Below are 25,069 nucleotides of genomic sequence, written 5' to 3' on the forward strand. Positions count from 1 at the left end.
CTGGCTACTTTGTTAGAGTGGTGAGGAAATAATCATTACATATGGTTGAGGCGAAAAACAAAACAAAACAAAAACCCACAAACTAACAAGAACCAAAACCCGAGTGTCTCTCAAAGAAGGAGAAACAAACAATGACAGCTGATTATAGTCACTGTATTGAAAGAAGAACTCCCTACAGTCTATGAATTACTGTCGAGTTGTACTTCTTTCATATTGCCTCTTCCCTAATGCTCTTAGAGCAGTTGAGGGATTTTATTTTTATTGTTTAAAAGCCACTTATTTTCCCCAGGATGTCTAATAAAGAGCTTTTAAATATTACTTAGATTTTCCTATTGACTTTCAAATTACACATGAAGTTGCTCTTCTAGGTCCATATTGAATACTAACTACACACACAAACACACATACACACATACATATATAGATCTACACCTCTATACATGCACACAAATATATATGTATTTATAAATATATATATAAAAATAGGTTTTCCACTTCTTACTAGGATCTTGAACTTAATTGTGACTAAGGCTCATTCATGGTGGGGATATGAAAAACACTAACCATTATCTTCAACTTACATCTATGATACTGCACTTCAAACTTTGAGGGCATGTTCATGTCAGCAGCTAAATGTACAGTTAATTTTAGCCATGGAAAATGAGATGGCTTGTGAATACCACTTTGAAATGTTCTCAATGGTAAAGCAAAATAAAGTAAAAGAATCTAAGACAAGTGTTAAAGAGATAGGTGTGCACCTGTGGGTCTGCCCACAGCATTCAGATACTAGCAAAGTGTTTGAAGACTGGAGTTCACAGTACTTACCTTAAGAACTTGATTCTCAAGATAATTCATCAAACAATCAGAATTTGCTATACATTTTCTACATTTCCAACAACGAAGAATACTTATGTCTTCTTGATTATGATTTTGCGTTATCAATTCTTTGCTTCTTTTCATCTGTGGAAAAATTAACACATTTTTAAAAGTTGGAACTGTGTCAGATTAAGTGTGATTTTCTAAACTCTTACCACATTAGTTACACGTGGATCAAAAGAAAGAGAATTATCATTTAATGAGGTACCTACTAGTAATCAGGTCTTAGCTTAGCAGGACTCTATAAACTATGTCCTGGATTGAAAATTCCATTTACTTATGATGATGATGCATTTTGTTAATGATTACCAGCTTATTTTACTTTTGCAGAACATTTTGTGTCTGCTTATTTCCATCTTTCTCTCACTAAAAGTCATAAAAGGCAACTGCTAAAGGGTCAATTAAATAAGTAATGCAGTGGTTTTAAATGAGTCCTAACAAAGAACTACAAATATTCTTCTAAATAGGAAGTTTTAAATACCCACAGCATTAAATTTGAAATACAATAGAATTTATTGAGTTGCAGTTAGTTATGTGAAAATTGGAAGTACTTATTTTAAATTGATGGCAAAATCCCTTAACCTGAATGCAGTAATTTCTCTTGTATATTGTACTCAATGAAACAAAAAGACTTAAAGAAGAGCCCTACCAATTTTGTAGTCTACTTTTACACCTGAGATTTTATGTAAATAATGGAAATTAGACCATTTGGGCAGAAGAGTTTCACACTAATAATGACCCCAAAATAGGTGGAGTATATTTATTAACTTGTCTGGTAACCATTTATTAGAAAGAAAGGAAATGTCTACTAAGCTATCCACAAGGGACTGACTAACTTCCCTGGCCACATTTCCTCATTTGTTAGCTCCTTCATCTTTCATCCGTTCATTCAACATTAACTGACAGCTAACCAAATGCCATACAGTGAAGTCAAACTCCAGGGGGCAATAGGCTGAGTAACACTTATTTTCTGTCTTACAGGTGCTTGGAAAGTTTTAAAAAATAATACTTAGGCCCCACTCCTAGAAATGTTAACTTATTTGGAGGTGGGGAGTGAGTTAGGAGTGGGCACTTTTAAAAAATTATCCCAGGTAATCCTGGATAACTTTTTAAATTATGGTCAGGTTGAAGACAGAGATGTATTACACAAACTATTAACTAAATTGCAACAGCTCTAAGGACTATAGAAGAGGGAAAACTGATGAACCCTAACCACATTTAAGGATTTAAGGAATCCTGTATAGGAGGGCACAGCATGCCCCTCTTGCAGCCCATCTAGCTCTGACCTTCAGGTAGCTAATTCCAGTTCTGTCTCTGCAGATATCATCAGAGCTCATCTCATTTAAATTATGTCCTCAATAATCTCCAGAACATCTTAATTTGCAAATGTCTTATCTCCTCCTGCTTGATGTGCCTTTCTTCATTGTTGAAACCCTATTTGGCACTCCTTTCTTCTCTTAGTATCTTATGTCCCCATATCCCTTTTAACCACAAATAGTTCTCAGGCAAGAGTAGGGACTCCAAGAAGAGGTCCTGTCAGAATCAACAATGGAGGGCCGCCTGGGTGGCTCAATGGGTTAAGGCCTCTGCCTTCGGCTCGGGTTATGATCCGGAGGCACAGACAAACCCCCACAAAAATCAATAAAAATAGGTCCACACCCCGTCATCTAATATGAAAACTTACAAGTCTTAGTGACAAAGAGAAAATCCTGAAAGCAGCTCGGGACAAGAAGTATGTAATATACAATGATAGAAATATTAGATTGGCAGCAGACTTGTCCACAGAGACCTGGCAGGCCAGAAAGAACTGGCATGATATATTCAGAGCACTAAATGAGAAAAATATGCAGCCAAGAATACTATATCCAGCTAGGCTGTCAATGAAAACAGAAGGAGAGATGAAAAGCTTCCAGGACAGACAAAAACTAAAAGACTCTGCAAAGACCAAAACAGCCCTACAGGAAATACTGAAAGGGGTCCTCTAAGCAGAGAGAGAGCCTAAAAGTAGTAGACCAGAAAGGAATAGAGACAATATATAGTAACAGTCACCTTGCAGGCAATACAATGGCACTAAATTCAAATCTTTAATAGTTACCCTGAATGTAAATGGGCTAAATGCCCCAATCAAAAGACACAGGGTATCAGAATGGATAAAAACATAAGACCAATCGATATGCTGTCTACATGAAATTCATTTTAGATCCAAAGACACCTCCAGATTTAAAATGGGGGGTTAAACAATTTACCATGCTAATTGACATCAAAAGAAAGCTGGTGTGGCAATCCTTATATCAGATCAATTAGATTTTAAGCCAAAGACTAAATAAGGGAAGAGGAAGGACACTATATCATACTCAAAGGATTTGTCCAACAAGAAGATCTAACAATTTCAAATATCTATGCCCCTAACATGGGAGCAGCCAACTATATAAACCAATTAATAACAAAATCAAAGAAAGAAATTGACAATAATACAAAATAGTAGGGGACTTTAACACCCCTCTCACTGAAATGGACAGATCTAAGCAAAAGATCAATAAGGAAGTAAAGGCCTTAATTGACACACTGGACCAGTTGGACATCACAGATATATTCAGAACATTTCATCCTGAAGCAACAGAATAACACTCTTCTCTAATGCACATGGAACATTCTCCAGAATAGATCACATCCTGGGTCACAAATCAGGCCTCGACCGAAACCAAAAGACTGGGATCATTCCCTGCATATTTTCAGACCACAATGCTCTGAAATTAGAACTCAATCAAAAGAGGAAAGATGTTAAGAACTCAAATACGTGGTGGCTAAAGAGCATCTGACTAAAGAATGAATGGGTCAACCAGGAAATTAAAGAAGAATTGAAAAAATTCAGGGAAACAAATGAAAATGAAAACACAACTGTTCAAAATCTGTGGGACACAGCAAAGGCGGTCCTGAGAGGAAAGTACATAGCAAAACAAGCCTTTCTCAAGAAACAAGAAAGGTCTCAAGTACACAACCTAACCCTACACCTAAAGGAGCTAGAGAAAGAACAGCAAAGCAAGCCTAAACCCAGCAGGAGAAGAGAAATAACAAAGATCAGAGCAGAAATCAATGAAATAGAAACCAAAAGAACAGTAGAACAAATCAATGAAACTAGGAGCTGGTTCTTTGAAAGAATTAATAAAATTGATAAACCCCTGACCAGACTTTTCAAAAAGAAAAGAGAAAGGGCCCAAATCAATAAAACCATGAATGAAAGAGGAGAGACAAAAACCAACACCAAAGAAATACAAACAATTATCAGAACATATTATGAACAATTATACACAGCAAATTTGACAATGTGGAAGAAATGGATGCATTCCTAGAGACATATAAACTACCAAAACTGAAACAAGAAGAAATAGAAAACCTGAACAGACCCATAACCAGTTAGGAGATTGAAGTAGTCATCAAAAATCTACCAACAAACAAGGGCCAAGGGCCAGACAGGCTTCCCAGCGGAATTCTACCAAACATTTCAAAAAGAATTAATACCTATTCTCTTGAAACTGTTCCAAAAAAATAGAAATGGAAGAAAAACTTCCAAACTCATTTTAGGAGGCCATCATTACCTTGATCCCAAAACCAGACAAAGACCCTATCAAAAAGGAGAATTACAGACCAATATCTTTGATGAAAACAGATGCAAAATATCTCATCATAATACTAGCCAATAGGATCCAACAGTACATTAAAAGGATTATTCATCACAACCAAGTGGGATTTATTCCTGGGCTGCAAGGTTGGTTCAACATCTGCAAACCAATCAATGTGATACATTAATAAAAGAAAGAACAACAAACACAAGATATTCTCAGTAGATGCTGAAAAAGCATTTGACAAAGTACAGCATCCTTTCTTGATCAAAACTCTTCAAAGTGTAGGGATAGAGGTTACATACCTCAGTATCATCAAAGCCATCTATGAAAAACCCACAGCAAATATCATTCTCAATGGGGAAAAAACTGAGAGCTTTTCCCCTAAGGTCAGGAACATGGCAGGGATGTCCACTATCACCACTCTATTTAACATAGTACTAGAAGTCATAGCCTCAGCAATCAGACAACAAAAAGAAATTAAAGGCATCTGAATCAGCAAAGAAGTCAAACTATCACTCTTTGCAGATGATATGATACTTTATGTGGAAAACCCAAAAGACCCAAAACATCAAAACTGCTAGACTCATACAGGAATTCAGTAAAGTGTCAGGATATAAAATCAATGCACAGGTATCAGTTGCACTTCTATACAACAACAGCAAGACAGAAGAAAGAGAAATTAAGGAATCAATCCCATTTACAAATGGGTATAATTGCACCCAAAAGCATAAGATACCTAGGAATAAACCTAACCAAAGAGGCTAAGAATAAGTACTCAGAAAACTATAAAGTGCTCATAAAAGAAATTGAGGAAGACACAAAGGAATGGAAAAGTGTTCCATGCTCATGAATTGGAGGAACAAATATTGTGAAAATGTCTATGCTACCTAAAGCAATCTACACATTTCATGCAATTGCTATCAAAATTCCATCCATTTTTTTCAAAGAAATGGAACAAATAATCCTAAAATTTATATGGAACAAGAAAAGATCCCAAATAGCCAGAGGAATGCTGAAAAATAAAGCCAAAGTTGGTGGCATCACAATTCCAGACTTCAAGATCTATTACAAAGCTGTCATCATCAAGATAGTATGGTACTGGCACAAAAACAGACACATAGATCAATGGAAGAGAATAGAGAGTCCAGAAATAGACCCGCAACTCTATGGTCAACTAATCTTTAACAAAGCAGGAAAAGGACGTCCAATGGAAAAAAAGACAGCCTCTTCAACAAATGGTGCTGGGAAAATTGGACAACCACATGCAGAAGAATGAAACTGGACCATTCCTATACCACACACAAAAATAGACTCAAAATGGATGAAAGACCTCAATGTGAGAAAGGAATCCATCAAAATCCTTGAGGAGAACAGAGACAGCAACTTCTTCGACCTCAGCCGCAGCAACTTCTTCTTAGAAACATTGCCAAAGGCAAGGGATGCAAGGGCAAAAATGAACTACTGGGACTTCATTAAGATCAAAAGCTTTTTTTTTTTTTTTAAGATGTTATTTATTTATTTGTCAGAGAGAGAGAGCAAGAGCGAGCACAAGCAGAGTGGCAGGCAGAGTCAGAGGGAGAAGCAGGCTCCCTGTGGAGCAAGGAGCCCAATGTGGGACTCGATCCCAGGACGCTGGGATCATGACCTGAGCCAAAGGCAGTTGCTTAACCAACCGAGCCACCCAGGTGTCCCAAGATCAAAAGCTTTTGCACAGCAAAGGAAACAGTTAACAAAACCAAAAGACAACTGACAGAATGGGAGAAGATATTCACAAATGACATATCAGATAATGGGCCAGTATTCAAAATCTATTAAGAACTCATTAAACTCAACACCCAAAGAACAAATAATCCAGTCAAGAAATGGGCAGAGGACATGAACAGACATTTAGGCAAAGAAGACATTCAGATGGCCAACAGACACATGAAAAAGTGCTCCACATCGCTCGGCATCAGGGAAATATGAATCAAAACCACAATGAGATACCACCTCACACCAGTCAGAATGGCTAAAATTAACAAGTCAGGAAATAACAGATGCTGGTGAGGATGCGGAGAAAGGGGAACCCTCCTACACTGTTGGTAGGAATGCAAGCTGGTGCAACCACTCTGGAAAACAGCATGGAGGTTCCTTCAAAAAGTTGAAAATAGGGCTACCTTACAACCCAGCAGTTGCACTACTGGGTATTTACCCTAAAGATACAAATGTAAGGATACAAAGGGGCATGTGCACCTGAATGTTCCTAGCAGCAATGTCCACAATAGCCAAACTATGGAAAGTACCTACATGTCCATCAACAGATGAATGGATTAAGAAGAGGTGGTATCTGTATATCTATGGAATACTATGCAGCCATCAAAAGAAATGTAATCTTTCCATTTGCAATGATGTGGATGGAACTAGAGGGTATTATGCGGAGCAAAATAAGTTAATCAGAGAAAGACAATTAAAATATGATCTCCCTCACATGAGGAATTTGAGAGGCAGGATTCGAGCTTTGGGGGCTAGGGAAAGAAAAAAATGAAACAAGATGGGATTGGGAGGGAGACAAAGCATAAGAGACTTTTAATCTCAGAAAACAAACTGAGGGTTGCTGGGGGAAGGGGGATATGCAGAGGGTGGTTGGGTTATGGACATTGGGGAGAGTATGTGCTATGGTGAGTGCTGTGAAGTGTGTAAACCTAGCAATTCACAGACCTGTACCCCTGGGGCTAATAATACATTATATGTTAATAAAAAGTAAAAAATTTATTTAAAAAAAAAGAAACGGGTAGTCTTTATAACTTATGTAATGATATAACTTATATAAAAGAAAAACTAGCTCCAAAAATATAATACAACTTTGACATACCAAGTAGACAAGGATACATAAAACAAAATGAATATAAGAAAATTATATACCAATTTATTTGTGAACATGGATGCTAGAAGCCTAAATAAGATACTAGCCAATAGAACCCAATAATTAAAACAAAGTTTTATGACCAAATAAGATTATTTTCAGAAATTCAAGGAATGTATAAAATGGAAAAGAAATCTATTCAATATATTCAACAAACTAAAAGATTCAAAGGAAAAAACACACAACCACCTTACAAGATGCAAAATAAAACTTGTGAAATTCCACACTTACTCATCATTAAAAAATGAAAATATTTAGCATTGTAGACACAGAAGGAAGTTTACCTAACTTGACAAGGAAGGAATTTATTGAAAACTTCAGTAATTATTATATTTGATCACAAAACTTTAAAAGCATCCCCTGAAAATCAAGAAGATAATTTTGCTCACTATTCACCATATTATTCAACTTCACAGCAGAACTATTAGCTAACAAATTGAAGGAAAGTAAGGAAAAGGCTCAAGGACTGAAAAGAGTTAATAAGTGAAAAGGAAACTAAATTTCTGTTCTAATACATGACATCATTTTTTCTTTTTTGGGCTGCAGATATTGCCAACTTCTTAGGACTACGTAAATCACAGTGGTTAGCAAGTTTGTTCCATGATACTGAGGAGCAAACATGTATGGATAAACATTTCTATCACACACACACACACACACACACACACACACACAATTTCTCAGTTTCCTTACCACACTGCTCATTCTCTTGATTTTCAGCTCAACTACATCACTTTCATGTACTTGGTACTGTATATAAAACTTTTATATACTGGTATATGTATTTGCCTTAAGCTGTTAAAATTCAACTTTTTAAAAAAGATTTTATTTATTTTAAAGACAGAGAAAGAGAGCATGAGCTTGTGGGTGGAGGAGGGGCAAAGGAAGAGGGAGAGAGAGAATCCTAAACTGACTCTACACTGAGCATGGAGCTTGACCCCAGGGCTTGATCTCATGACCCTGAGATCATGACCTGAGCCCAAATCAAGAGCCAGACCCTTAACAGATGAGCCACCCAGGCACCCCTAAATTCAGCTTTCTGATTTACACTCAATACTTCCAGTATTACTAATGAGCAGAGAGACACCTCCCACCCCCTTCCAGTACATTTCTTACCAGTTTACATGATAAGAATAAAAATCATGGGAAATACTTTCCCACACTGTTTTCCTTATTTGAAGGACATAGTGCGCTACTGAAAGAAATCTTCTAGGACACAATGTTACATTTAAAAATAAGGTAATGCAGTGCTAGTAATATACTAATTCTCCTTTAGAATTGATTTCTCAGTCTAAGTACTTATTTATGGATACATGTACTCACTTTGTGAAAATTCATCAGGCTGTACACTTGGGATCCATTTCCTCTTCTCTATGTAATAATTTTCAATATAAAAATTACTTTAAAAACTTGTAGCGACTTCAAAGTCAGTCTTTGTTGCCCTCTCCCCTATCATAAAATCCCATGGTTGCCTCTATTTTGAGAAAAGTGGGTAAAGAATGCTCAATATGGAGCAATGTCTATAGTGGTAACTTTCATCATTTAGTTCTGGTTATGAGGTCAGTTTTTATGATAGATGGAAGTCAAGGAATTCCAACGGGAATGAGACAAGGAATCAGAGATGTTTTCCTACCTCTGCTTAGAAGGGGATTACATTACCAGGGAAAACTGGAGAATGCAGAAAATATAACAATGTGCCCCTGCTGGCCTCTCATAATAAAACCAATGTGCCAAAAATCAGTTTATACATGGAGACAGTCCAAGCCCCTTTCACCACCAAAGAACTGGTTAAACGCTAAAGGAGACTTTTGTAATTCAAACCCTGAACAAGTTGCAATGGGTTAAGATAGAAAAAGCTAATGTTAAGGCTTCTCACATAAACATTATAGTTCACAATGTGCTACTTTTCCACACCAACTTCAAATCTAACAGGACACAACAACAAAAAAATACACTTTCATGTTTCATGCATAGAACTTTGTATTCTAATTTTGTATCATAATAGTACAAAAAAGAGACAGTTTTAAATCAGTGATTTCCAGCTGTTTCATCATCTTTATATATTATTATCTAAAATTGGGGCAGAGAGAGGGACAGATGAATAGGTGGAACACAGGGGAATTTTAGGGCAGTGAAACTACAGTTTGGAATACTAGAATAGTGGATACATGATGTTATATGTGTGCTAAAACCTACAGAACCATATATAACATGAAGAGCAAACCCTACTGTAAACAATGGACTTTAAAAATAATACATCAATATCCTTTCATTAATTCTAACAAATGTTTCACATGAATAGTAGATGTTAATAGGAGAAACTGTACAGGGGGAGAGGAATGCATGGGAGCTTTCTTTCTGCTCAAATTTTTTTTTATAAAGCTAAAACTGCTCTAAATATAAAGTATATTAATTAAAAATATATAATTATTTTGATGTCTAGTAATAGCATTATTTACTCAAAGTTATTAGTATTCATTAACAAAACGGTAAATTTATTTTTGCCTTGGTTATTTAAATAATTCAAAATAGCTCTTCCTCTGAAATTTGATACAATATTGGTTTTGCTAAATATACGAAAAATTTCTACATTGTAGAACAGGTATGGTACCTGTTTAGGGTTACTGAAATGCCATAACAGAATACCACAGAATTGGGTGGCTTAAACAACAGAAATTTATTTGCTCAAGTTCTGAAGACTAGAAATCCACTATCAGAGTGCCAGAAATTTGGGTCTCTCTTTTTAGCTTCCAGACAGCTGCTTTTCCCCTGTATCTTCACATGGACTTTCTACAATCCATGTACATTTCTGGTGCATCTTTCCATTCTTATTAGGATAGCAGTCCTATTAGATTATGGCCTCACCCTTATGATCTCATTTAACCTTAGTTACAGTTTTGAAGGCTGTATCTCCAGATACAATCATATTGGGGGTAAGCATCTGGACACATGGATTTGGTAGGGTAGCCTTGGGGGCAGAGTTCAGTCTACATTTCTTCCTCTGGTCCCCAAAACACATGCCCTTCTCACATGCAAAATACATTCACCCTATCATTCTAACAGCTCCAAAAATCTTAACCTATTCCAGAATCAATTCCCATCTAAGTCAAGAATGGGTGACACTTGAAGTATTCCTCAGGCAAAATTCTTCTACAGCTGTGAACCTATGAAACCAGAGTAATTATGTGTTTCTAAAATAAAATGGTGGGACAAGCAGAGGATAGACACGGTTCTATGCATGAAATATAAAACTGACTTTTTGTTGTCTGGTGTTTTAAACTTAAAAAAAAAAAAGAAAAAGTCAATGTGAAAAGAAAAATCTGAAAGAAAAGAGGAGACAAGTCCCAGGCAAGTTCAAAACCTAGCAAGCCAAATTTAATTGGATATTAAGGCTCAACAATAATTTTCTTGGGCTCAACGCTCTGCCCTTGAGGGCCCACCAAGGTGGTGGTTCTGTCTTCTGTCCACTGTGCAGGCTGCTCGGCACCCTTGGCCATGGGAGGCAGTCTTGCCCCTGAAGCTATGAGCAATGACAGCCCGGACAAACTGCAAAGGTGGCCTCACACTATGAAACTCGGGAGAGGAAAGCCTTGCCCTCTAGGCCTGTGTATTCAGGGCCTGGATGGACAATGGCAATCCTGCTAATCTCAGTTACCTTCATGGTTATTGTTCACTTTTCTTGAAGGATAAGATGTTTTTCATAGCTGGATAGCTCTTTATCCTGTTTTATAAGATCCCATAAATTTAAAAGCCTTTCCTTCTTCTGTCCTCTTTAGTTCAAACTGGCACTGTCTCTGCTGGTATGATCTCATCTCTATTCTTTGTGTTTGTTGAAAAGGCTAATTAGATCCAAAGGTAATCTCTTTTTGGAGGAATTAGGACTAGATTCCTATTGGATTAGGGCCTGATCCTTGACCTCATTTAACCTTAATTACCTCCTTAAAGGCCTAACTCCAAATAAAATTACATTAGGGGTTAGGGCTTCAACATATAGATATGGGGAGAGAGGGAAGACAATTCAGTCCACAACAGTACCTAGCGATACCACGCCAGTTTTCTCAACTTTCACATTATTAGAATGCTCATGTTTTATTGTGTTTCCTGTTAAAGAATGTGTAAAAGTAAAGTTCTGGCATAAAAGAAAATATTTAGTTCATAACTCCTTAAAAGGTAAAATTTATCTGCTAGTGAAAAAGAAAGAAATATGGCCAAAGAATTTGCAGGTCTTATCTATTATTTATGAATTTCTTAAAAATTAGCACCAAAGGATGTAAAATTGGTAAAAATGTGACATGAGTAATGCATACTAAATTAGAAAATAAAACACTAAACTGATTTAGCCAATTCAAACCATCTCAGAGGGAATAATATTTCTAATTTTTTTTTTTAAAGGAAAAGCTATAGTAAAGGTTGATGTCAACCTCAACCCTCAATACCATGTTAACTCAGCAGAGTGGATGTTGCTATTACGTTATATAATAATGAAGTATCTATACCCCTCAGGTCTGCTTTATACTGGCTGGGAAGCAGTACGTCTATAGATAAACATGTCGGCAGGCGTCTATTTTCTGCTGATGAGATAGGATTCCTCTTTAATGTACAACCAAAACAGACATTAGCTCTTATAAAGCAATGGTTCCATGAAGAAGAAGGAAGGAAGGAAGAAAGGACAGAAGGAAAGAAGGAAAGAAAAAGAAAGAAGAAAATCAGTCTTACTCGTTTGTAATGATGACAGCAGTAAAAAATCAGAACTATTAAAAGAAATTGGAGTATTTTTATTTTTTTAGGATTTTAATTATTGATTTGAGAGAGGGAGAGAGAGCATGAGCAGGGGTGGGGCAGAGGAGAAGGAGAAGCACACTCCCCACTGAGATGGGAGCCATACTTGGGGCTCAGTCCCAGGACCCTGGGATCATGACCTGAGCTGAAGGCAGATGCTTAAAACAGTGAGCCACCAGCACCAAGTAGTTCATATACATATGTATTTATTTCCTGTATATATAAGGTTAACAAAAAATATATTGATGTCTGGCAGGATTTTTAGAGAATGACTCCTAAATGATTTTTTAGAGAATGACTACTAAAATCAGAGAGAAAATGACTTACATAATAGGTATATTCCACTACTGGTTAAGAAACACACTGGTCATACCTTCTGGGGCTTAAATTTAAAATGTGTATATGGGGGCACCCAGGTGGCTCAGTGGGTTAAGCCTCTGCCTTCAGCTCAGGTCATGATCTCAGGGTCCTGGGATGGAGTCCCGCATTAGACTCTCTGCTCGGCAGGGAGCCTGCTTCCTCCTCTCTCTCTCTCTCTCTCTCTCTGCCTGCCTACCTCTCTGCCTACTTGTGATCTGTCAAAATAAATAAATAAATAAAATCTTAAAAAAAAATGTGTACATGATTTTTTTTTTTCCTTAAAACATCGTGGTGTATTTTTAGCTTTTAGATTAAAGCGTAGTTTGTCAACTAAAGGTCGTATATACTAGTATATACTAGCAGTGTTTGGTACATTCTGCCTCCAAAAAATGAGAAGGATTATTCCTTTTGCAATATAAAATGCAGACTGTTCTTAATGAAAGAGAAATCTCATTGTTACATAGGACACAATAATCCCAGGAGTAATCCATGACTATTTTACAGAAGTGGGCTTTGGAAACATGATTGTGAACATGAATAGAACACCTAATGTAGTAACTCTAGTGAGAATAACCTGCACAGATATTATTTTGTACACTGACGTCAGGTCAGCTCTCCTTGCTGATGGTTGATCTTGATAAGTGTTGTCAACACAGAAGAATAAAATATGCCCAAATCCAAGCAAGCCAATGAAAAGAAGAATAACATTGTAATCAATTGTCAGTAAAAAGTTACAAAAATAAAAATGACTGAGTTTTCAAAGTAATAAACAGCCACTATATTTGTTTGTGACCTGTGTAATAATACATCAGGACCCAAAAGTAACCTTATGCTAAGCAAAAATTAGAAAGGGGTCTTATAGATATGACCAGATCCCTATGGAATGTATATGCCTTATGGGGATCTGTAGTAATTTCTGGAACACACGTTATTTGGTGAAAGCTAGCTTACAATTCAGCATTCCTCTTCCATTAGTTTCCAGTCTTTCTCAAGGGTATCAGATCCTGTATAAGTACAAATAAGAGACTGAATTGGCTGACTTCTAAACTGCCAATTCTGCAATTCTAGACTTAGTAGCTATAGTGACTAAAACAGCAGTTAGAGCCAGCAAATTATTAATTCTAAAAATATCTAAGTCACAAATCACAGAAAGAGAACTCAATCTTCTTTAGTAACTGTTGATGTCACACACTTCTGGATTCAAACATGATAAAGTCAATTTCAACAGCTTTATTTAAATGGTGCTGCACATACTTATGTATTCACATCCAGAAACATTGAATTTGAAAATCATCCAACTTTTGTTGATAGCCAAGTACTAAGGAGTTCACAATACCTCCTCTCCATCTACCTACCTTTCACCCATCCTCTCTGCTACCTCCCCTGGAAAAGCTGAACTCTTAGGCATGATGCAAAGCACATTTAACTTCAAGGAGAAAAGGCAGTATGAATCTGAAGTTGCAGTAGCTACCCAGTTACTTCCTACCTTCTCCTGTAACTACATACAGTTACATACTACAATGCAATACCACCTCTTTATTCTTTTAAATTTCTCTTTTTTTCCTTTTCTTTCTCTCATACATATACCTCAGGCACTCAGTCCTGAATGCTCATTGCAGTTTTTCAATACAAGTCATACTTTCAAGAATTGAAAAAAAAAAATCGTTAAAGTAGCACATTTTGTTAACTTTTGTATTTTGATTAATTTTGTCTATTTTAACTGCTACCATTCTTTGGTAAAAGAATGAACGAATTGGGGCACCTGGGCAGCTCAGTCAGGTAAGTCTATGACTCTTCATTTCAGTTCAGATGGTGACTCAGGGTCATAAAATTGAGCTGCATAACTGGCCCTGTTCTGGGCATGAAAACTGCTTAAGAGTCTCTCCCTCCCTCTGCCCACACTCCTCCCACTTATGCACACACATGCACATGTGCTCTCTCTCTCTGTGTCAAAAAATTAAAATTAAAATTAAAAAAGAAGGAATGAATTCTAAAGATGAATGGAAATAATAGTGTGTAGGACCCATATATTCACTAATTTCTTCATGCTACTTTCTAAGGGGGAAATATAAGAAAAAGTAGAAATTACATACAGAATTAACAGAACTGTAAGGAGAGCAAAATACACTTTAAAAATAAATGGTGTGCTTTTGTATTCACATGTAAATACTAGAAATCACCACAGAGTAAGTATGCCATTTTTTTTATTTAAAATTTTTTATTTTTTATAAACATATAATATATTTTTATCCCCCGGGGTACAGGTCTGTGAATCGCCAGGTTTAACCACTTCACAGCACTCACCATAGCACATACCCTCCCCGATGTCCATAAAGGTCTGCCATTTTTTGTTTCAGTAATAGATTTAGTCATTTTGGAGATTTTTGAGGCATCTAAAATATGTTTAATGTATTTTAAATAAAACTGCCAATAATATCCCTAACTGGACTGAGAAGAGACAGCAGAAAGAAGAAAATAAAATCAGGAGATTGTTTAAATTCAATTTTAAGTTGTGCTTTGAAGCTACAGATACTCATTCATTCAATAAGTATTTGCCAGGCATCTACTATTTCGTCAGGGAATATGAAGAATAACAAACACATGTACTGCGAAAACATATGAGACGTTGAGAGGGGTTCTAAGCCAGCTGGGTGAGAGAGAGTACACAAAATTATCAGGGTTCTGGGAGGGAAACATCTCAATGAAGAATTGATCTTGAGGTTCAACAAAGGCTTATTTCCCCCAAATCTTTCTCAGACTGATTTCTAGCAAAGTAAGTAAGAGCTATAAGGTATTTACTTTATGTTAAATATTTTAATATGATATGAGCCATGGTCTTAATCAAAAGGTGGCACTAAGTAGTTGTCTAACTTGCCATGCTTTTATTGGATGGCTATATTCTTTTCGATGGGTCAAGTATCCACAACCAAGAAATGATTCCAATGCGAAAGTGGCAGCAAAGATAAGCTCAGTAACCTGGCTTCAAAATCCAGTTTTCCTCTAAGCAAAAGGAACAGTTACACAGAGAGGCTTTTTGTTGGCTATAGAGGCAACTATATACTTGGTTACTGGGAAAGATTGTCAGTAATTGAGATTCAAAAAGAAAAAATAAAAAACCAGTAGGTATGTCCCAGTGGGTAAAGCACTGACCTGGAAGCTAAAAACCTTGGGCTTCTTTACTTAATTATCCCATCATCTTCCCCCCCAAAAGGGTTTACAGCTCCTGGTATTTTACTACTTGCTCTTTCCTGAGCCGTCTTTAATTGTGAATAGTTCATGAGTTACTTAAGTCTCTGATTAGTACTCAAGTCACTGTACCACCAGGGATGACACTAATGCATACATTTATTTCTTCCTGTACTCTGTAAGCTCCCAGAAAAAAAAAAAGTAAGATTTAGTTTTAGATAAAATTCTTTTTTTTTTTTTTTTTAAGATTTTGTTTATTTGAGACAGAGGGAGAGAAAAAGAGCACGGGGAGGGAGAGACAGAGGGAGAGGTAGAAGCAGACTTCCCCACTGAACAGGGAACCCAGTGTGGGGCTCAATCCCATGACCCTGAGATCCTGACCTGAGCCAAAGGCAGATACTTAATGAGTCACCCAGGTGCCCCAAGTTTTAGATAAAATTCTAAGTATAAAGCATAATGAAAAACACTGCTGCAGTTATTCAGCCAAAAGCCAAGACTCTGATCAGGGTGGGAGCAGTGGTGGTAGTAAGTAATGGTCAAATTCCAGATACACACTGTAGACAGAGCAAACAGGATTTCCAGACAGAGTGAACATAGGGTCTGAGAGAAGAATCAAGCATACCTCCAAATTTTTTAGTATGAACGACTTTAAGGATGGAACTGCCATCAACTGATATGGGGAAGGATGCAGGTGAATGGAGTTCAGTTTAGGACACATTAAACTTGAGAGGCCTATTTAACTTTCTTTTTTAAAAAAGATTTTATTTATTTATTTGACAGAGAGAGAGCACAAGTAGGCAGAGCAGCAGGAAGATGCGGGCTCTCTGCTGAGTAGGAGTCCCAAGGGGGCTCGATCCCAGAACCCTGGGATCATGACCTGAGCTGAAGGCAGATGCTTAACTGACTGAACCACCAAGGCACCCCTTGACTTGCAAGTATAACAATTAAGTACACAGATGGATTCAGGAATCTGGACTAGTAAACAGAGTCTGAGCAGGAGATTTAAATGTGGGATGGTTCTCTAAAGCCAGACAATGGTTGAGATCTACAAGTTTTTAAGTATGGAAAAGAACCAAATACTGACCCCTCATTCTCACTCAGTTCCTCCTGAGTTTTATAATCTTAGAACATAAACTCTCCCATGAGACAAGTATGGGGCCCTGTCTGAGGACCTGTCTCTCCAAAAAGAAGCTTCACACTGAACAGGTGCTGAAAGGACATCACCAGAACAAAAATACCTGTTAGGGAAGCTTCTCAGTTTGTGTATATTGGGGCGGGGGTGGGGCTCCTTGGCTCATCTTGGTAGTATAAATTCAAGATCTAAAATCTGACAGAGATCACAAGTAGGCAGAGATACAGGCAGAGAGAGGGGGGAAGCAGGCTCCCTGCTCAGCAGAGAGCCCAATGCGGGGCTCTATCCCAGGACCCTGGTATCATGATCTGAGCTGAAGGCAGAGGCTTTAACCCACTGAGCCACCCTGGCGCCCCAAGATCTAAAATCTGAAGTTATGGCTTCTCAGTGATTGAGGAAACATGAGAATCTGAAAATGGATAATTATTCTACCTTTGCTAAACAGACTATTTTAGGATAACCAAAGAGTTAGTGAGGAAAAACTCGATGAGGCATCATGCTAATAAATATAGGGTGATTAATACAATCACCATTTTTCATCCCCTAATAAAATGATATATTTATGGGAAAAGACCCTCAAAAGATACAAGAAACATTAGAAAAAAGGGTAATTAACATTATTTTATAATATAAACACAAGGCTGTACCACATGAACTCAAAGATCAACCCTAACATCATCACTAAAGAACCATAAGTAAATAGAGGACAACTGTATCAGTTTGCTAGGGCTACCATAACAAAGTACCACAGACTGGATGGCTTTAGTAACAGAAATTTGTCTCACAGTTCTAGAAGCTAGAGGTCTAAAATCAAGGGACCATCAGGATTGGTTTTCTCTGAGCTCTTTCTCTTTGGGTTTTAGATGGCTTCCTTCTCATGGATCCTCATATGGTCTCTGAAGGCACCCATCCTGATGCCTTTTTGTGAATCCAAATTTCCTCGGCTTATAAGGACAACAATCAGACCGGATAGAGGCCTACACAAACAGCCTCATTCTAACTTAAGCCCCTCTTTAAAGACTTTATCTCCAAACACAGTCACATTCTGGGATACTGGGAAATAGCTCTTCAACATATTAATTTGCAAGGACACATTTCAGCCCATAAAAACAACCAAAAATAATTCACCTCCTGAGATAATGCAATTAAAAGTACTCAGCACCATCTATATTCTTTAAAAAAAATTAAATTGGAACCAAATCGAGCATCAAAATCTGAGAACCATTTTTCTTTACTAAATGAAGAATAAGGGGACATTTTAAATGACAACAATAAGCATACAACTGGCCATATACAGAATGTGAAAAATTCCACAAATGACTTTAAGAGATATATCAATCAAATGAAATGTGTAGACCATGTTCAATCCTGATTTGAAGAAGTTGGCTCTAAAAAATGTGTTTTTGAGACAAATGGGGAAAAGTACACATGAACTACGTATTGGATCATACTAAAAAATGGTTAACCTTGTGGATGTGAGAATATAATGCATTAATATTTTTTTAAAGGTCCTCAGGCTACAGAGAAATATTGTAACTTTGGTTATTTATAGGCAAAACTATATAATAGAGAAACAAATGACATAATGTAGGAAGAAGAAAAATGAAAGAATAATAGCTATTAAAGCTGGCTGATGGATACATAAGGATTCATTATGCCATTCTCTCTACTTCTGTGTATGTTTGAAATTTTTTATAAATAAAGTTAATAAAGAGAATTTTCAAATGAGACTTTTCTCTGTATTCTGCTCAGAGACTAGGTCAATATAGACTTTCTTATAATCTCTCTGGGTCAGCAATTTTTTTTCCCCCTCATCTATTGTTTTATTAAGAATGTTGCCCTTTCTAAATCCTGGTTTTACTGGGAAGTTTCTGTTGCCACCTCTCTGCCCTCATGTGTAGCCAAGGACTCTGGTATCCTGGATGACTAGAGGTATTAAAATCCGTGTCCCTAAGTAAAAACAAAGGAAACAAGCCCCTATGTCATTGAACCTAGGCAACCTCACTCCAAGAGCAAGGACACTTTCTGTCTTGGGTCTACTTTCCAAGCTCTCCCCTCCTTTGTCCTTGGTTCCGCTGCTTTCTTTTATTTTGTTACAATTTCATCTATAAATCTACATGATACATAATCAAACATTTCTAAACAGGTCCTAGATATCTGGAGCACAGGTTTCAAGTTATCGTAACTGGTAGCCTCTCCTGTGCAAGAAAAACTTCTTATTATTCCTGTTATTTAGCAGTGTCACTCAGAGTTATAGCCATGATTCTTAGAATTTGTTCTGAAAACTTGAAAACCCAGAAAGAAAGGTGAGGGAAGAGGATTAAGGTGAATTAAGGGTAAAGCTTCCTTGCCATTTTTTTCAAAAAAGATAGAATGGAGGGAAGCCGGGGTGGCTCAGTCAGTTAAGCGTCTGGCTCTTGATTCTGGCTCATGTATTGATCCCAGAGTCCTGGGATCGAGCCCTGCATTGGCTTCTGTGCTCAGCAGGCAGTCTACTTGTCCTTCTCAGTCACCCTTTGCCCCTCCCCAACTCACACACACATACACACACTCTCTATATATCTCTATCTTAAAAAAAATAAAACAAAAAGTGTAGGATGGAATAGAATTTCTCTAGCAGACCAAGGGCGAACTGTGAAGAAAGGAAGACAATTCATTCCATACGCTCTATAAACAATACGCAAATAAATGTGCGGCCTCATGAATTCTAGGCCAGAAATTATGGTTCTAGTCACCAAAATTTTACTTTATGAAAATCTGAGACATTTTATTCTCTACACTGAAGGAAGAGTCTGTTGAAAATGCAAAACCAATCCTCACTTTCCTGCTTCTTTAGAGGCTTCCTCGTACTTTGCTGACCAGGTTGCTGCCAAGCTCTGTCCCTGTCTGCCCTATAGTCCAGCAGTCCAGCCTTTTGCAGATCCTCCACTCTACTGGCTCTCTCCTCCGACTCCTATCGCTGGATCCCTGGAGAGCTCACCTCTAGCCTCTAAGGGGTACCTCCATATTCTTCAAGTCTCGGCTTAAATACCCCTTTCTGAGGGGGTATGGATAATAAACTATTATTTTCCACTGAAGACCTTTCTTGTTCTCCCTCAGAACACTCATCACACTTTTAATTACTTGTTCCAGGTCCATCTTCCTTGCTGAGTTGCAAGCTTCTTGACAGTTCTATCTACAATAGTGCTAACACAGTGTAGAGCATCAATCAGTTGACTGAGTGAGTAAGCAAGTAAGCAGAGGAAAGAAAAAAAAAATCACTTCCTTACTCTGCTTAACATCGAGGCAAAATTTATTGGCATCACCAGGGTATTCTGGCAAACACCACCAAAGGTCTGGTCTCAGCCTCATAAAGCTATTACAAAGGCTGACTTTTTAGAGGCTCCATCTTGGAACATTGTCTGAGTTGCAAGACATCCTATGTGGTTGGATGAATATGAGTTTCTGGATGTATTCAAATTATTTATAAACCTCAATGGAGAAATCCATCAGAAAAATAGACTTTTTCTCTTTTTAATTATCAAAGGGCCAGAAAGAGATAAATACAGTCTTTATATATTTAAACTGAAATCTCTATATATACAATATGAAGTCAAAGAGTTGGTATTATTTTAAATACTAGCTAGTATTTTCGAGTACAGTACTTATAAAATGGCATTAGCTCTTTTAATCATCAGGACATTCCGGTGAGGTAAGAATTGTTAACTTCATTTCACAGATAAGGAAAACTGAGGCCCAGAGAAGGTAAGTAACTTTCTAAACTATTCTCACCACTTTGTGAAGGCAAAGTTCTTATTTTCTTGATTCTTAAGATTTATTAGATAGGAGGAGTGAAGTGGATTGAAGCCCTCATGGACAGTTTAAAGTTGGGATGGGGCAAAGTCCTCTCTGTTAAGCTATCTACTGGGATAGAGGAGGCAAAAACACCACAGCCTGCCCACCCCCACTCCCCCACCTGCTGGCATCTTAGATGACTACGGTTAAGAAGAGCAGATGGTAAGGCATGGAAACGGCAACTAGTTACAAGTATCAAGATCTACTTTCAGTCTTGATCAGCTTTTGGGTGGCATCAGAAGTATTATCCTTTAGCCATTCTAACAATAAAACAGGGCCCAATAAGCCAACAGAGCCTGCAAAAACTGCACACACTCCTAGCTTACCATCTGGATATTGGTACTTTTTTGGTTTTAACATTTGCATTGACTTGGTGTACTTTACATCATGACAAACCTATCATTTATTCTCCCATTTACCACTGCCTGGCAAGCAAGTGCTTGTCTACGTAGAGCCATGCTATCCTACATAGACAGTCCTTCATCATGGATCACTCTGAAATTCAATAATGCTCATAACTAAGAATATGTGGCTTATGATCATCCTGAAATGGCCATGCTGCACTAGTGATTCTTTCTGTCTTCCCCTTCACTGAGGCCCTCAGAGGCTACTGAAGAATGTACCGTTTGGCTTGCCTTCTTTAAATGTTTCTCAACCCGTGATGCGCTAATTTATCCCACATTCCAAGCAGTTACTCATGATTCAGTGCATCTAATATGCATAATTTCACAACAAAACATTTAATGATAATCAGTTAGACTGTCTAATGAAACAGATTCAATTTTTAAAATTTCTTTTGAGAATGCCAGTATTTAAGAAAGTGGCAGTAGCACTGTTGCCCTCATACAAAAGCTTGTAAGGGATTCCAAAATAATATCTTGACAAAAGAAAAGAAGAGCTTAAATATTTCACTATTTGCCGAACACCTGAAGCATAAATTGAATACTCAGGATACAAACATATTATTCATGCAACTACTACCTATGAAGCCTTTGAAATTAATGTTACATCACGGTTCCTTTCAATAATAAACCTTCCTCTGTTCCACAGTATTTCAGAGATTTCATTTTAGGAATGAATCACAGGAAGACCTGACTAGACTTTGTGTGAAACAGACAAAGTAAAAAAATTACCATGATCACTCTTCTACCCACCTACTCAGATCTATGGTGGCAGAGCTTGCAAAAATACAAAAGCACTCAATCCTGTTTCTTGTCTCTAGAAGGCTTTCACCAACTGGTTCCCTGTTCCCTTCTGTTCTTTAGACGGGGCATCATGCCCCACCCTTTAATGTCCATCCATTTCCCTGGGAGAGAAACCGACAGGAACCATGCAAACCCAGATACAACGGCAATTCTGCCATACACTGTAAACAGGGTTCTTTGCATTTCAGTTCTCCGAATGCTCTGTGGCACGTGCCACAAACCCCTACAATTCCCGCCTGTGCACTTGCTGCTATTTGTGTGGAACACAGCAAGTGAAAGAACATCCAGGAGTTTCAGGGCAGTGTCTGAGAGGCTGAGAGGGATGTCTTCGCAGTTTGCTAGTTGGTAGAGGACTTACCTACCTGAGGGAACTGACTGAAGGACAGAAAGAAGCCTCTTAGTCTGTATTTATCAGGCAGTCTGTATCAACAACAAGGGTGGCAAGGAAATGTACAGAAATTCTTCTGAGCAGAGGACAACCTATTCTTAGAGTCACTTTTTCCCCTGGTTTTTGTGTTTTATGAGGTTTTTGGTTTTTTTAAATTTTATGTCGTGTTTTCATTTTATTCTGTATCTTCATAGGAACCGTATGAGAGAGAGAAAAAATTACTGGAGGCAACTATTCAGATACCAATTTTGAACTGGGAAACATTTGTACAACTTGTTACAAGATTAATAATTTTATGGATATTCCAGTGTTAAGCTATATGGCATGTTTTCTTCTTACCTAGAAATAATTTATATTAGTAAGGTAAAAAACTGCAAAACTTGGGAAAACACTATTTTGAGAAGAGGAAATGCACATGGCTAGCAATCATATGGAAAGTGGTCAATTTCACCAGAAATGGGGAAAGTTAAAGTTAAAATAAGATACCATTTTATGACCATTACATTGGGGAAAATTTAAACATCTCACAATATCCCATGTGAAAAATGATATGAAGCTACACCAACAGTCTCATCAACTGCTATGGGGAAGTACAAGTAGGCACAACTGTTTTGGAAAGCAATCTGCCAAACTGTGGTAAAAGAGAATGTTTACCTACTGATTTACAGTTTTACATCTAGGTTTTTTTTTTTTTTAAAGATTTTATTTATTTATTTGTCAGAGAGAGAGAGAGAGAGAGAGAGATAGCGTGAGCGAGCACAGAGCAGCAGGCAGAGGCAGAGGGAGAAGCAGGCTTCCTGCCAAGCGAGGAGCCCGATGTGGGACTCGATCCCAGGACACTGGGATCACGACCTGAGCCGAAGGCAGCTGCTTAACCAACTGAGCCACCCAGGCGTCCCCATCTAGGTTTTTATGTACATAAAAAATATATAAGAACATCCACCTTAGCAACACTTTGCAGTAGGTCTGACGCATAAATTTCTGTTCATTGATACAATTTAATACTGTATAGCAATAAAAGCAAACTAGAGGGACATGTATCTAGAAAAAATTCCAAATTATGTTAAATAAGGAAAAAAGGCTGCAGAAATATACTCATTAAAAAATGACATACACAGCATAGTGATAGTTACGAACGAAACTTTTAGGGCATGTGCAACAATGTTATATTTTGTTAACAGATACATCCTAAGGTAGTATAAGTTTAAAAATATGAATGGGAATAAAAGACACCAAGTCTAAGATAATTGTAACCACTAAGAAGGGATATAGGGGGCATAAATCTTATTTTTAAAAATCAGAAATAATAGTAAAATGTTAATTTTTATTTGACTAAGTAATGAAAACATGACTCTTCATGTTATTATTCACTATTTGAAATGTTTTATGATTTTTCTAAACTACAAATTATTTTTAGTAACATGGAAACCATATATTCTGCACCCTATATCATAAGCATTTCTCAATGTTAATATCTAAAACATTTATTTTGCTTTCAAGAGTACATAAAGCAACGTTAGAATTGTATTTGAGGCTTACTTACAGTCCTACATATACAATGAAGAGAAAAGAGGCTATGACCATAATCTTTGGGTCAAAGAGATTAACTTTGCTAGTGCTTCTCACGTGTTGTGTATCTGAAATATCTGAGTATTTTTTAAAAGAACAGATGCTTAGTAAATAAATAAATAAACAAACGGACAGATGCTCAAGCCTTATCCTAAACCTGCTTGAGAATCATTGCTTTGAGAACCACATACAGCTAAAACTGAAAACCACTGATCTATCAACATGGCACAAAGAGAAAAATGAGCAATCCTGATTGATTAAGATAAGTCACATGGTTGAAATGGTAGAGGGACAGGTTTGTCAATGACTATGCAGACAGTTCTATGCCTCCCACCTATGCACTGTACAAGAAAAACATAAAACGTGAGAATAATTAAGAAGGCATGTATAATAATTTCATAACAGCTAACATCACGAGGGGAAAAAAAGAAAGACAGTAGTTCAAATGAAATGCATCATCACAAACAAAGTGTTCTTACATGACAGTAACTAAATTAGACTAGAAAAACAAAAACAAAACAGGACATCACAGGACTGTAAGAGAGTGAAGCTGGGGTACTTATTTTCCTAGCTCCTTCCTTGCCTGGTCACAGAAAGGCCAGAGCTGTAAGTTGGACAGACTTTTCCACATAGTTACCCTCTTTGGGCTTTAGTCATGGTTCTCTTCTTAATATCCATTCAGGCCTAGGGAAAGTAATGGCTCCCACTACTGCTAGTCCTGGGATGCTTCACCATCCATTGTTGGCTTATTTTAATCCAGGCATACCTTTCAAGTTAAACTCTTCTCCATTATCCCACTTAAGACTGCAACCTACTTTCTACTAGAATACTAACTGATATAATTGTGAAGCATGAAAAAGTTGTACCTGAGTATCTGATTAATAAATTTATTTCATAGATCTAATATTATAAACTGGTGTATCCTATTATCCAGCGTTCTAGTTCATATATATGATTCAGAAACAAATATACATTTAAGGTATGACTTGTGCCTTTGAGGGAAAAAAAATCAAGATGGAGAACAAGTTCAAATAGAAAGTAAGTGAAATAATAAAAGACAGAGAAAGTAACCAACACATAGAACTATCTGGTAAACTATAAACAAGAACTAGGAAGTCAGGGAAAGCTTTGTGGAAAACAGTGATATTTCTGTGGGGTCTTAAAGAATAGAGAGGATTTAGAGAGCATTAGTCAAGTAGAGTGGAGAGAAACGGA

The 25,069-nt window shown here is 37.2% G+C and overlaps 1 protein-coding gene across 3 annotated transcripts in view; it reads right to left on the minus strand.

Annotated features, from left to right (window-relative positions):
• RNF180 (ring finger protein 180) overlaps positions 1-25,069 on the minus strand; it is a 189,029-nt gene that overhangs the window by 158,899 nt on the left and 5,061 nt on the right. For 2 of the 3 annotated variants that reach the window (XM_082723088.1, XM_082723087.1), the window contains exon 2: positions 826-960. In XM_082723088.1, coding sequence (XP_082579214.1) covers positions 826-960 — 135 coding nt within the window. Of the gene's footprint in view, positions 1-825; positions 961-25,069 lie in introns of those variants that run through there. The other variant, XM_082723089.1, reaches the window with a different exon arrangement.

The sequence above is a fragment of the Mustela nivalis genome (assembly GCF_964662115.1).
Source record: "Mustela nivalis genome assembly, chromosome: 3".
Lineage (NCBI taxonomy): Eukaryota > Metazoa > Chordata > Mammalia > Carnivora > Mustelidae > Mustela > Mustela nivalis.